Consider the following 15477-nt stretch of genomic DNA (forward strand, 5'->3'; position numbering starts at 1 on the left):
GTACCAAAAAATGTTTCCAAAAACTGATTGTTGTAAGTTATCTCAAAAATGTCTTAGACTAGGTTAAGGTTCTAAAACTGAAATGAGAATTCAGTACAAAAGTACTACTGTGGAGTATAATTTTCACAGATGTATTTTTATTTTCAGCCCAATAGTTAAGACATTTATTTCTGGGTTTTTGTTTTTGTTTTTAATATCTGTATAAATATCTTTAAAGATATAAGACAAGTCCATGTTGTGGTCTTAAAATGATAGTCCTACGGTTGGATTTTTTCATTTGCTATCTGTTTGGAATTTTAGAGCCATTGTGTTAAAAAACAGAACAAAACTATATGTAGCAAGGAAAAGGTGCTTTTTACTTTTAATCCTTTTGATCAGTATGGCTTTTTTCCAAATTGGCTAATGGATCAAAATGAAACCTGTTAATGTGAATTCGGTTATTGAACATGTTACTTGTTTTTTGCTTAGAAATGTTAATGTAATAAATATCAATGTGGGAGATAATGGTATGGCGTCTGTCCTAGAATGCTTTGTGTCAATTTCTAAGTCAAGGTACTAAATATTTCTAACTGAAGATTAGACAAAATGACTCATAAATTTAGAGTGATTTCTGCTTTAGAGAAGGTATTAGGATCCTAAATGGAGGTTATCAGCTAAAGCAATGATAAATCTTAATGCCTATACCTACTTCTTTTAAGAACTACCCATTTAAATATTAGTTTCATGTTAACTTCATTTTAATCCTCAACCCAAGGACATATTTTCCTTGCTTTTTTTAGAGAGAGAAGCATTGATTGGTGTCTTACACATGCCCTGACCTGGAATTGAACCCATGACCTCTAGCTCTATATGATTTGATGCTCCAACCAGCTGAGCCACACCAACCAGGGCCCACTTAACATTTTTTAGAGATTACATGTGCTTTGTTTTCCCTGGTACTCCAGGGACTCTTAAAATCTTTAGGAGTACTTAAAGAAAAGTAATTAAATCTTTTAAGAGTAAAAATATAAAATGTTATCAGTGAAAGTTGCCCTTCTAAAGCAGGCTACTTTTTTCAAATCTTTTATTTGGTTTATAAAATTCACATTTTATTTTAAAACATTACAGGATAGGAGAATTACAATCATGATTCCTTGGCACCATGACAGCTTATTGTGGTAGTACTAGCTAGGTGAGGGAATGCTATGTGAGGTTTATTTAAGATCGTTTCACAACCACAAAATACAAATTCAAAGTTTGTAACATAAATTCAAAATTAGTTACAAATGGTTTTTATAAAAGAGCCAAACTAAACGGAGCAGGTTGTACTGCTGTCAATAAACACTTGCCTACAAAAATCCCAAATCAACTGGCAATACACGAATTTTAAATGGCAAAGAATTTAAGGGAGTGGAGGCTAAAAATCATGGTCAAATAGCTTTGGAATTTAAGCAGAAATCACATTTTAAAATTTGTTCTAAGCACAGTAGTAATTAAAAAACATCTGGTATTTGAAAATTTTCCTTTTTTCCTTCATCTCATTTTCAGCAATCATAAAAATGTTCATCCCATCAATACAAAACAGTTTTCAAGAATATAATTTCTCTCTTGACATTTCTATCAGAGCATTCAAGAAAGACCACCTAAAAATCTCAGTTCTAACTGAAGACCTCAAACTGGATTATGAAGAGAAAAATCTTCAAGTAAAATACTAATTTCTGGCAATTTAGAAAAATAATTCTTAAGCTTAAGGAAAGTATGTACTCTTGAGGAAAGGATCCTGCAGGATAACCCCCATCCTGGGGGGAGAGGGGTAGCCATGATTAGGTTCACTAAATATAATGTTTTTAGGAATAATACAAAGTTATCCTAATAGACATTGTTTGAAAGGTACACAGGCATAAAGTGCATGGCTGGTATTAAACTAGGTTTTTTTAAAATGTAGTTGTGATGTCATTCAAGTGACTATACAAAGGTAACTTTACAGATTAAATTCTTGGTATGCTATAAGTAATGTAACAAGGTTAGTGTTTATTCAGTCTCATGCTTGAAATGTTTCAAGTACGTACTTTTCATGGCAGGGCTGCCCATATTTCACCAACTGAACCTAGCTTAGAGGTGCTTAGTTTATGGTGAATTTTTTACTCTATCTACTGCAGTAGCAGGCCACTGCAATGTAATGCTTAAAATTTTCTAGATCTGCAAGTAGCAACTTTAAAAGGATGATGGTTTAACCTCCTTTCAAAAGGAAAAGTTTGAGGCAAAATAACCTCTTTAACCCACTGTATCTGAAAGGTATCAGCAACATTGATTTTAGAGAGGAAGGAAGCCAAAAGAAATTTTATAGGATAAAATATTGGCCTTTTCTAATGCAAAATGGACAAAAGAAGGGAGGGGGAAAGGGCCAAATAAATAGGTATCTTACTGAGCTAATGGAAAATCTGTTGAATTGGAATATTAACACTTGTAAAAAGTTCTACACATTTCCAGTCTTTCTCTGAGATCCATGAAGCATTAAAGTGCATTAATAAAACTTAGAGGCACCATCGAATATAAACTCGACCATCTGGAGCCCTATTTTTAAGAAGGCCTTTATAAAGTAAGGCAGATATGTGTTAGCTATGCTATCCGGCCTTTCAGTGTCTTTGAGAGTTACATTATAATTACATGAATTTGGAATTAGGTTAAAGCTCTTTTAAAACATGCCCTGTTGAAAATTCTTTTTGAATAATAGTGGAAAGGAAATACTAAATTATACAACAATTCCCATGAACTGAAATGTGAAACAGAACTGGTACCAGTACTGTCTGAAAGTTGCTTCAAAGGGCTATCTGAATATGTGCACATACTCATACATAACATTCACCACAGGTACTTGCATACAAGGAAGATTTAGTTCTGGAGTCTTATGGCAAATTAGATGAGCATCTCTGAATTAGCAGTGCATGACAGGAATCACAAACCCGTACTGGCTTTGGTGAAGAAGGCAAAGGCAGTTCGTTGTCAGAGCAAGCATTACAGAAAATTTCTCCACAGTTTCTACAGTGGTGCTATTCGTTGGAGGAAAAAAATCAGAAAAAACTATGAGTAACATTAAAAGCCATATTTGCCCCAAAACTTTTGGACTCTACTTCCTTTACCTTTCTCTTAGAGAGTGAGAATTCCTTTTCACAAAGTTTACAATGTGTCGCTTCTTTGTCTTTCAACCATACCAGTCCCTAGTAGGAAGAAAAGTAACTATTAATGCTCAAATTAATTACATTAAAAAACTTTTTCCCATCAAAAACTTTACAGGGATGTATACAGATGAAGAGTCAAAAATGAGTCCCTTAGCCCTAGCTGGTGTGGCTGAGCAGATTGAGTGCCAGCCAAAACGTTGCCAGTTCAATTCCCAGTCAGGGCACATGCCTGGGTTGTGGGCCAGGTCCCCATTAGGGGGTGTGTGAGGCAACCACACATTGATGTTTCTCTCCCTCTCTAAAAAATAAAATTTAAAAGAAAAAGAGTCCTTTTTTCTGTGAGGGAATACTGAAATAGTTGTAGATTAATGTGTAAACTTTGCTTCAAAATAATCGGTGAGAGAGAAGCGATATGGGTTGAACATAAAACAAGATTGGCCATATACTGGTAAATACTGAAACTAGGTAATGGTTGGTTTTACTCTACTATTACATATGTTTGAATGTTTTCATGATAAAATTTTTTAAAAATAAAAATCTATTACTGATGGTAGTTTTTGTTAAGGAAAGAACCCTAAAGATTATCTAGTCCAACACATAAGGATAAATTTTCACTGTAGAATGCATTTGAGTTGGGCATTAAATATACTGTATACACAGTAATTCCATAAAACTTGAAGAATTTGGAAATCAGATGTTTGATTAAGACCACATTAAATTTAGTTTTATGTGGCCATTAATTTCTCTCAAGTTCTATAATTCACATATTTAGTAGTGCATAAACTTTAGTAGCGGTCTTAAACAAGCGGGAGTTAACTTTGTATCTAAAATTTCTAATTTGACCCATCCTTAACCAACTAAGATCTTGGGTAGAAAGAGCACCTTTTTCCCCCCAATAAAGCAACTTTGTCTATATGGTGCCAGTTTTATAATGAAAAGACCCAGGTAGAAGGACGAGTCCTCAATGCTTCAGATTAATCTTATCACATGTTCCTTTTAAAAACAGCCTGGCCCTGGCTGTTACGGCTCAGTGGACTGAGTGCCTTCCTGCTAACTAGCTGAAGGGTTTCCAGTTCAGTTCAATTCCGAATCAGGGCACATGCCTGGGGTGCAGGCCAGGTCCCCAAATGGGGGTGAACGAGAGGCAAATGTTTCATGTATCTCTCACATGTGGATGTTTCCCTCTTCTTACCTTCCCCTCTTTCTAAAAGTGATAAAGAAAATCTAAAAAACAGTCATTTAAACACAGCCCAGCCTAAGCCACACTGCTGCTGCTTCCAAAGAACAAGTGAATCCAGCTCAGGAGGTAGAAGATGTGCCACCTATAAAATACCTCTGAAGCAGAGGGGCCTTTATCACCTAACTAGAGAAAAATTCTCCAAGTAAAATTCTTAAAAGACTTCAGACAATTGAATGAAGAAAGAGGAAAATTAAAAAGGACTGAGCATTTGCAGATAAAAATCACAAGGTTAATTCCAGGTACTTCTTTTACTGTCTTAATAACTAACACCTATTGTAGCAGAAGTAAGACAACTTGTGTTGGGTTAATGCACTTCAGGCAGTCTAAGGCTCCTTAAAACAGGACTGTAAGTAGCGAAGGGTTAAAAACTAGACAGCTCAGACAAACAACACCAGCAAAGAATCCAATGACTTGAATTGCAAAAATTTTTATTCAAAGCAAGATACAAGACCTTAAAAAGATAATCGAATATAACTTTAACACCATAAAAAGAGAAGTGACTTGCCAAATGCCCCAAAGCCACCCAGTGGAAGCAGCACGGAAATCTGATGTGAAGCAGATTTCCAAGCAGCATCATTGGTTTCAGAGGTAACCTTTCTGACTTCAGGCCTGGGCCTTCCACACTTACTTCAATTTGAATGAATTTACCCTGCTCGTTTGCCAAGGAGAAAAGCTGTAGGGTAAGCCTAGTGTGTCAGCTGAAAGGGACCTCAGAGATCGTTACCCATAGCTCTTATTTACCAGATAAGCTACAGGAGTGTCAAACTCACTTTCACCGGGGGCCACATGGGCCTCGAGATTGCCTTCAAAGGGCCGAATGTAATTTTAGAACTGTACAAATGTAACTTCTCCTGAACAGTTACTTGAGAGCTCAGTGCTGCCATCAGGTAGAAACAAACTGCCAGACCAAATAAAACAAGGTGAAGGGCAGGATTTGGCCCTCGGGCCTTGAGTTTGTAACCTGTGAGATAGATGAAGTCCAGAGAACTGTAGCTGTTTTCTCAAGGAAGCACAGCTGTTTCAAGACTAGAGGAGAGCAAACTATTGCTCTGAAAACAAAGGGCTATTTTTTTCTACCCAATTCCAGAATGTAGATTACCCAACTAAAACTCGGAACCCCACCACCACCACCAGACAGGATATTAGAGGATCCTTTTCTGGAGAACCTCAACTGCCCTAGAGAAAAGTCCTGTTGATACTACCATTTATTTGGAAAGGGTACCAACTAGCAACTAGAAATCTGTTAACTAGCAACAGATTTCTCTATGCTGAAGCCTCTCCGTCTATAACAACCTGCCCCCGTCCACCCAACCATCACGTACAGGGCATCCAAGATTTTTTGTGTTACTGAAATTGGGGGATTATCCAGCATTTGCGGAATGACCTCGGCAAGAGCTACCTCAAAGAAATAAATTCAGAAGAAATAAAGAGTGGCAGTAGCAAAAGAAAACTTCATAAAGAAACAATAAATATCCTGAGAGATAAAGTTGGATGCTATTTTTAAAAGGAAAAGTGAGCAAATAGGGGCCTGCTGGATATTAAAAATATGGTAGCAGAAATGAAAAGTCTCAATTCAGGCTGCATAAGCCTTTAGATTTAACTTCCAGTTTACACGCAATAAGGGCCCAGAAGAACAAGTTTAAGACTGCTACGAATAAGTTATCATAAAACCCATCATGGGGTAAACTGTAGGACAGCTGTCCCAGACCCAACAGCTGGTCAAAAAAGAGCACGTCACATGTAAATCTATTTTTATAGATGTGAAAATATGAAAATCTAGGTAATATCTTGTTAAAGATAGACATGAATGATTAAAGAAAAACATTATTAATAGAAAATACAAGATTATTACTATAGGGAGAAGATTGCAAATGGAGCACATATGTTCTATTTTACAAACTAAAGTGGAGAATATGCCAATATTTTTTTGGGATTTTACTTATTTATTTTTAGAGAGGGGAAGGGAAGGAGAGAGGGAGAGAAACATCAGTGTGTGGTTGCCTCTCACACGCCCCCTACTGGGGACCTGGCCTGCAACCCAGGCGTGTGCACTGACTGGGAATCAAACCAGTGACCCTTTGCTTTGCAGGTCGTCACTCAGTCCACACCAGCAGGCAAGTACTTTAAAGCTGTACTATATGGTATCTTTAACAGTGAAAAAAAATTCAGTTTAAATAGTGATAGGCAAATATCACTATGGATCTCTTTAAAAGTGAGGGCAGCCCCGGCTGGTGTGGCTCTACCATGTGAGTACAGTAAAGGGAATTCTAAGAATGTCAGCGAAGGGAAATGTCAGGACAGGGGTGAACAGACAAGACAGGAGCAGAGGAAAGCAGAGAACTCCAAGGAGGAGGATTCAAAGAAAAAAACAACTAACCGGTTAGCAGATTCATTTACAACATGCAAAACTCTTGTCAAGAAGCATTTTATAGAGATATTAAGAAAACACTGATGTTCAAATACAACTAAATTAAAAAAAAATAAGAAGCAGTTAACTCCAGAGGAAATAAAAGTAGTTAGAAAATATAATTACAATATACTACTTGGCCCAGCAAAAAACAATACTTAAGCAGTCATAATAAAGAATATACATTAAGTGAATTCTACAAAAACTTTTGAAAGCAAGCAAAACTCCTCATCCAGCACATTAACCAGGCAATAGATAGGTCTAAAGTAGTCTTAAATAAATGAAGAGCAAACAATACGTACTGCATATTATTTACAAATAAGGGGATAAATGTCCAAAGAAAAAAAAGAAAGTAGCTCCCCTCAGGTGGTGGGAACTAGGGTGAACAAGGGACAAGAAGATGAACAACAGACTACTTCCATTATTTGTTTCTAGCACTATTTTAAATTATTCTCCTGTAACACTTTTATAAAAAACAAAATGGGGCCCTGGCTGGTGTGGCTCAGTGGATCGAGGGCCCGCCTGCAAACTGAAAGGTCACTGGTTCAATTCCCCAGTCAGGGTACATGCCTGGGTTGAGGGCCAGGTCCCCAGGTGGGGGCCCACAAGAGGCAACCACACATTGATGTTTCCCTCCCTCTTTCTCCTTCCCTTCTCCTCTCTCTAAAAATAAATCTTTTTTTTTTTTTAATGGGTAGCTTGTGCAAGAAGAAGCCATCTGTAACTGAAGTACTCACAGACTATTTTCTCCTATGTTATAGAAGGGATCCTTGCATCAACACATTCAGAACGGTATACTGATACATTGTACCAATTACTTTCACATATTTTAACCTACCCAATATTCAAAGCAACCCTATGCAAAATCATAAGCACATTTCAGAAGAGGAAACACTTAATGAAAATATGTGACTTACTGAAGGTCAAAAACTAATAAGTAATAGACTAGCACAGGAACTCAAGAATTCTCCAATTCAAAGGCAGTTTCATTCATCATGCCACAGTTTATAGGAAAGTGGACAAAGTGAAGTGGGCCCACAACACCCAGGCTCCCCATTCAGTGGCTTTGCCTCTAATAAATCCTGGGATTCAATAATAACACTTTAGTTGTATACAGGGCTTTACCTCCTATTGAGGACTTTCACATATCTCTATACTTTCCTACTTGAGGAAAATACTTTCTACTCACCTGCAATGCTTTGTTGGCTTCTTTTATATCTTCTATTTTAAGTTTTGACCTAAAAGAAAGTACAAATAGGCCCAAATTTCAGTACATGTATATAAATATAGAACATCTAGTGATTCATTAGGAAGATACTGCTTTTATACAGTATGTAAAATATTAAAATTGCTTTTTAAAGAATACTGGTATTTTCATGTGGTCATGACAATATTAATAATAGCTATTATTTACTGGCTTATGTATGGCAGACATTATGCTATAACCTTTGCATGCATGATCTCATTTAATCTTCAAAAAACCTATTTTAAAGATGAAGATGGTGCAGTCTTATGAGGTTCAGTCACTTGTAACAGGTCACAGAGGTGGCAGCTGGGGAAGCCAGGATTCAAATCCTGGTCTAGTGTGACCCCAAAGGCGACATTCTACCATCATGCACATTATTTGTCTAGCAGATACAAAAAGAGTGGAAAAATTGAGGAATATATAGTAGCAACACTTTTTATTTATTAAACTTCCTGGGATGACATTGTATCATATAGGTTTCAAGTGTACATTTCTATGATACACAATCTGTACGTTCCACTGTGTGCCCCCCACCCTAAGTCAAACCATCTTCCATCACCATGTATTTGGCTCTTTTTACCCTTTACTACCCCTACCCCATTCTCTCTGGTGACCATCAAACTATTGTCTGTGTCTATAAGTTTCAGTTTTATGCAATACTTTTTCTTCTAAAAATAAGTGTTAACAAACATGTAGATTATAAATAGCAATATTTAATTACCTGTGATCCCACTTCTCAGAGAGACAATCTCTATATGTTGATGAGTGTGCATGTATTTTAAATGGAATCATTATTGAGTTTTCCATAACAAACTCTTTTCACTTAACAGTATAACCTGAAAGGCTCAGAGCTACTGACTTCTTATCATCTTCTACATCATTATATTAAATGATTACAAGTATACCATAAAAAAGAATATAAAGTAATTTATATAATTATCTACTGCTGAACTTTCAGTTTGTTTCATTTTTGCCACAAGGAGGATTAGTATTTCAGCAGATAAACTGGTACAGTCTGGAACCTAACTGGTGTGGCTCAGGGTGTTGGGCATCATTCCAGAAAGCAAAAGGTTGCAGGTTCAATTCCTGGTCAGGGCATGTGCCTGGGTTTCAGGTTTGGCCCCAGTGGTTGCAGTCAGGATGCTTACAAGAGGCAACCGATCGATGTTTGTCTCTCACATTGATGTTTCTCTCTCTTTCTCCCTCCCTTCCTCTCTCTCTAAAAACAAATAAGATCTGCAAGAAAAAAACAACTGTGTACCATCTGGGAAAACTCATAGGGCCACTGGTCCTTCCTCCAGCCATCATAAAATTATTGTCACTGCAGAAAAGAACTCAAGTTGACAAAAGTAAAATATGTTCTGACTCCCAATGAGCCCTACTGATGTCTTAGGGACTACAGGTCTCAGAAGCAGAGATAAAAAACTAATAAAGCTGCACCATAAAAATCAAACATCAGCCCTGGACAGGTAGCTCACTTGGTTCGAGTATCCTCCTGTTACACCAGTTTTGCGGGTCCCAGGTAAGGGCACACACAAGAATCAACCAATGAGCCCTGACCAGTGTGGCTTTGTGTGGATGTCATCCCACAAAGTGAGGGGTGGTTGATTCGATTCCCAGTCAGGGCACATACCTGGGTTGCAGGCCAGGTCCCCAGGTGGGGAGTGAGAGAGGCAGCCTAACAATGTTTCTCTCTCACATAGATGTTTCTCTTCCTCTCTCCTTTCCCTCTCCCTAAAACTAAATAAATAAAACTTTTTTCTAAAGAATCCAGTAATGGGTCTCAAGTAATAAGTGGAACAACAAATTGATCTTTCTCTCACCCCTTCCTCTCTCTCTCTCTCTCTCTCTCTCTCTCAAATCAATAAATTTTAAAAATGTTTAAAAAAGAATTTGCCCTGGCTTGTGTGGCTCAGTGGATTGAGCGCTGGCCTGGGAACCAAAGGCTCACTGGTTCCATTCTCAGTCTAGAGCACATGCCTGGGTTGCCCGCCAGGTTCCCAGTTGCGTGGGAGAGGCAACCACACACTGATGTGTCTCTCCCTCTCGATCCCTCCCTTCCACTCTCTAAAAATAAATAAATCTTTAAAAACAAAAAAGAATTCAAACATTAGCAAGGAAAGATAGATAGACAGACAGACAGACAGACAGATAGATAGATAGATAGATAATAAATGAAGTAAAAAGACAAATGACAAACTAGAGTAAAAAGATGTACACTGTACAACAACTAATTTACAAAGGTCCCATAAGAAAAAGATGAGCAATTCAACCAAAAAAATCTACAAGTGGTTTTCAGGAAATAAACTGCAAGTACAAATAGAACACAAACAGAGCCCTGGCTGGTGTGGCTCAGTGGATTGAGCGCGGGCTGTGAACCGAAGGGTTGCTGGTTTAATTCCTGGTCAGGGCACATGCCTGGGTTGCGGGCCAGGTTCCCAGTGGGGGCCTCGTGAGAGGCAACCACACACTGATGTTTCTCTACCTCTCTTTCTCCTTCCCTTCCCCTCTCTCTAAAAATAAATAAATAAAATCTTTTTAAAAAGCTATTAAAAAAAAAAGAACACAAACAGAGATGTCAACCCTGCTCATAGTTAAAGAAATACAAATCAAACAGTATTTTCAATTATCAGAATGGCAAAAACAGACACTCCTACTTCTGGAGGGGATCTAACATTGGAGGTGGAGGGTAAATTGGCACTATCAAAAATTTTTAAAGCACATTCTGTGTGGCCCAGCAATCACCTCTTGGAACTTATTTTTTAGATATACTCATTAAAGTATATCTAGAGATATCAAAATACATTTACAGGAATGTTCACAGCAGTACTAATTATTTTAAATACTATAAAGTTTAAGAAAATTTTAGAAACAGTTTAATGATAGCATGTTCATCCTAAGGAAAATCTTTGTGTACTCATGAAAAAACCTCTAACACATATTCTAAAGTATAAAACCCTACAAACCAGAAAAACACGCATACAGGAATTAGGTATGTAGTCGGTTTACAAGGCAAAAATTTAGTAGTCACAATAGCCCTTGAGAATTCCTTAAGTAGTCCATAAGGTTTGGTACAGATTGTTAGGTATACCTGATCTTGAGCAGTTATTCTCATGCAAAGTAAAATTTGAGAAACAATGAACCAGGCTAAAGATAAAAAAACCATAAGTCTGAATTCAGCTACCTGGACAGCCAAAAAGATCATGCTTTTAATACAACTATAAAATCTCTAGTATTGAATGAGAAATGAGCAAAAAGTAATTCCTCCTTTTACTATTCTAATCTGTTTTAATATTAAACCTTTATGATCTTAATAAATGTAAACATATTTTTTGTTCTGGGGATTACTCACTACTGAGCCCCTAGGAGCAGTTAGAATAGTGTCTGGCCCAAAGCAGAAGTTCAACAAGTAGACTGAACAAATGGGAAATGAGGTAATAAGCACTTAGCGTAGGGTCTGGCTCAAAGGGGTCAGTAAATGGATGCCAAAATAAAACTGAAATCTTGTTTATCAGAATCACAATGCAATTGTTCTTTGAATTTGTAATCATAAACACTGTTATCTTTTGAAGATTGATGTTTCCTTTTGCCATTTTAGTAAACTGCTCTTTCCTTTGCTCTTGGACACTGGTCTCAAGACTCCTTCATAGAATCAATCCCATCTTTAGCAAAACACAGACTATGGAACAAGGAGGAATATGAGGGGCAGAGCACCATTTCTTTCTTGTCTTTATAGGGACCCAACACTTCACTGCAACAGAACCAAACGCAGACACTCCATGAAGCTAAGCCCCTACTCCAGACGGGATGAAACACCCTTCACTTCTCACAATGTTGGGTCCTTCTCAAACACTCTGAAAAAGCTAACTTCTGTTGCTCTGAGAAAAATATATTAACTCCTGGATACTATTATTTAAAGAAATCAAGACACTTAGCTTTCATCTCTTAAGAAAACCTTCAGAACTAAGAGCTGATACAATGAAAATTTTTAATAAAATCTCTCCAACCTATAGTCTTATTTGTTAGTCTTTAAAATTTTTTATTGTATTTTTTCCATTACCATCTATCCACCTTATACTCCCTCCCTCCTGCAATCACCACACTGTTGTCCATGTCCATGAGTCCTTTTTCCTTTTTGCTCAATCTCCCCACCCATTAACCATCACCAACCCCACCCCGCCCACATCTGTCATCCTGCTCTCTATGAGTCTGCTTTTGTTTTTAATAGTTCATATCTTTCTTTTCTATATTTAAACTTTTCTGCTTGTTTGGTTTGGCACACTCAAACTTTTATAAAAGTCAATGACTACTTAGCTGAAGGAAAAAAGAGAAATTACTCGCTAAGTTTGTTGCCAAGTTCTTGAAGAGCCTGCTCCTGTTCATGATACAATTTTTTCAATTGCTGATTTTCATCTTGGAGGTCAAGGAACTCCTTCAAAACAATAAAAAGCAAACAATGTAATTCCAGAGAAAGAAATGAGAAACTCCACATTGTATACACATACCATTAATTAGAAACACAAATTTTAGTTTTTTACAAAAACCAGATTTTTATGTCCAAAGCTCTTTCTTTCATAGCTGCTCTATCAATTATCAACTACTTTCCACTCATTATTTACTCTCTTCACTGATATTTTTAAAGATGACTAGTATGTTATTTCCTTATTATAAAGGCAAATTATAATTTGATTCTTTTTAAATAACTTTTATAAAAATGTGATTTTAATTTTAAAAGTTTTACCACCATTTACTTTTTTAAGACTAATGATTTGTTGGGTCTCATTTCTAAGATGAGATAAAGCATCTTTCTCCTTCTGAAGATCTTCCTGCAAAGTCTGCCTCCACTCTTTCTCAATCTTCAAATCGGTTTCCAGTTGCACCCTTGAATGACAAACAATAAACAGAAGCTCAGTACTATGGTTTACATGAGAGTTTTACATATTCTTTAAAAAGAGCATCTTTTTGGTTGATAACTTTTGCCTTTATAATTCATTTCTAGATATTTTCTTGCATAAATATTTTTTTGGTAAATTCAGCAGCACAGGCTTTTCTGATCCCAAAGTACCAGCACTACAGTTAGCTCAGAATTATCAGCTCAGAATTCTAAGGATATCCTGAAAATATCCTTCAAAAATGAAAGTGAAATCAAGGTATTTTCAGATGAACAAGAGAAACCAAAAAACAAGAGAATTTGTTATCAACACACCTACCCTCAAAGAAAGGCTAAACGTTTTTCAGAGACAAATAAGGAAACTTGGAACATCAGAAATGAAGAAAGAACAATAAAAAGAAAAGTTTTCTAAATTATGTTTTAAGGTTGAGGCACAAACTATAACATTGTCTGATATGCTTACATAGAGAAAATATTTAAGCAAATTGTATTAGAAAGGGGAAAGGGCATAAAATGGAAGTAAGGCTTCCATGCTTTACTAAAGGCAATAAAATGTTGATACCAGCAGACTGTGAAAAGTTGCAAATATACAACATAATGTGTACGGCAACCACTAAAACATTATATAGAGAAATACACTCAAAAACACTACAGATAATCAAAAAGGAATTCTAAATAATGTTCAAGTAACCCAGGGGAAGGCAGGAAAATGAAATGGAAATAAAAAACAAAAATAAAATAATAAAATAGCAGACTTAAATTCTAATATATCAACAATTACATTAAATATAATGGACTATCTACATCTTTAAAAGAGAGACTGGCAGAATGGATAAAAACTAAACTATAAGAAACTTCAACTACAATGATAAAGATTAGGCTAAAAGTAAAAAGATAGTAAATTGCAAACATTAATCTTTTGTTTACTACATGAAAACATTAATAAAAAGAAAGTGGAAGTGGCTATTTAATTCTGATAAAGTAGATGTTAGAGCAAAGAAAATTACCAGAGACAAAGAGGCAAATTATATAATGATAAAAAGTTCAATTCAGTAGGAAGATACAGTTACCCTAATTGTGTAGATATTAAACAACAGAACTTGGAATGTAAGAAACAAAAAATTATATAACTGGAAGTAGAAATACCTAAGTCCACAATTATAGTTGAGAAATTACAAGAAGTCCTCTCTCACTAATTGATGAAGCTACTAGACAGAAAATCAGTAAGGACAGAAAAGAACTTAACAACACCTCAACCAATAGATTTGAAGGCAGCTTAGCAAATTATACATTGTATATGGCATGTGGTCTTGTTTAATGATCTGTTAAACATAATATATAACTATTTTCTATTGTTTTCTTTTAATAACACAAAAGTAATATGTATTTACTGGGGAAAAATACTGATCCTTATAAAGTAAAAATTAAAATACCCTTGTCAGCCCCAGCTGGGGCACATGAAATAAAAAAATAAAATAAAATGCCCCTGTCAGTTTGCCATCACTCCCCTGAGATAATCATTCCTTAGAACCTGTATTCTTTAAACTCTTTTCTATGGACAGTTTTAATTTAATTTAATTTAATTTTTAAAAGATTTTATTCATACATTTTAGAAGGGAAGGAAAGGAGAAAGAGAGGGAGAGAAACATCCATAGGAGGAGATACATAGATAGGTTACCTCGCACGTGCCCCCAGCCGGGGAACCTGGCCTGCAACCCAGTCATGTGCCCCAACTGGGAATCAAACCAGTGACCTCTTGGTTCATAGGCCTGCACTCATGCCACTGAGCCACACCAGCCAGGGCAGGACCATTTTAATTTTATAAAAAATAGGATCATACTTAGCACATACTTTCTGCAACTTGGCTTTTTTCCAACTCAATGACATATACTGATATTCTTCCTAATTGGCAATATACAGATCTAACATGTGAAATACTCATAAAAATGTTCCCGGAAAATATCATGTTCTTCGATAACAGATGTTCCTTACAGTTACATAATGGCTATCAGATTAATGTTAACAGAGAAAGAATAAAACTGCCCTTGAGCAAAAAAATAGCAAGACAGTTGGAAATGCTCTATAAACAATAAAGGTGGGACTTCCGCCAAGATGGAGGTATAGGTGGAAGCACTGTGCCTTCTCACACAACCAAGTTTAAAAACAACAAAGTTTTACCAAAAAAAATGCAGCCAAACTACAGAAAATTGAACTATACAGAAGTCTGACAACAACAAACCCTTCAGTCAAACCGGTAAGAGGGGCAGAGCCAACAGCAGAGCGGGGTCGGGCAGGAAAGACCCACCAGACCAACCCGGGTGCTCGACCCAGGTGCGCCGGCAGCCATGGGCGGATCCCAGGTGTGGAGTAGCGGGCGGACCCACCGAGGGCGCAAGGCAGTGGACTCACTGAGAGCTGACCATGGTCACACATTCGCGTGCAGATAAACCAGTGAAGGAGCGAGCAGTGAGACAGACCGTGCAGGCCCAGTGGCAGGAAGCAGCAGAGGGGACCGCCATTGTCCCTCTCTGACCC

The 15477-nt window shown here is 36.8% G+C and overlaps 1 protein-coding gene across 1 annotated transcript in view; it reads right to left on the bottom strand.

The window, feature by feature from the left end:
- Positions 1 to 1172: 1172 nt before the first annotated feature.
- The window catches only part of RUFY2 (RUN and FYVE domain containing 2), a 38382-nt gene continuing 24077 nt past the window's right edge, over positions 1173 to 15477 (bottom strand). The window contains 5 exon segments of the mRNA XM_053663915.1: positions 1173 to 3062; positions 3064 to 3197; positions 7995 to 8043; positions 12389 to 12483; positions 12803 to 12932. Of these exon segments, the coding sequence (XP_053519890.1) occupies positions 2915 to 3062; positions 3064 to 3197; positions 7995 to 8043; positions 12389 to 12483; positions 12803 to 12932 (556 nt within the window). The 3' untranslated portion in view covers positions 1173 to 2914.

Source organism: Artibeus jamaicensis, unplaced genomic scaffold (genome assembly GCF_021234435.1).
Source record: "Artibeus jamaicensis isolate MK-2021 breed Jamaican fruit bat unplaced genomic scaffold, CSHL_Jam_final contig_332, whole genome shotgun sequence".
Classification (NCBI taxonomy): Eukaryota; Metazoa; Chordata; class Mammalia; order Chiroptera; family Phyllostomidae; genus Artibeus; species Artibeus jamaicensis.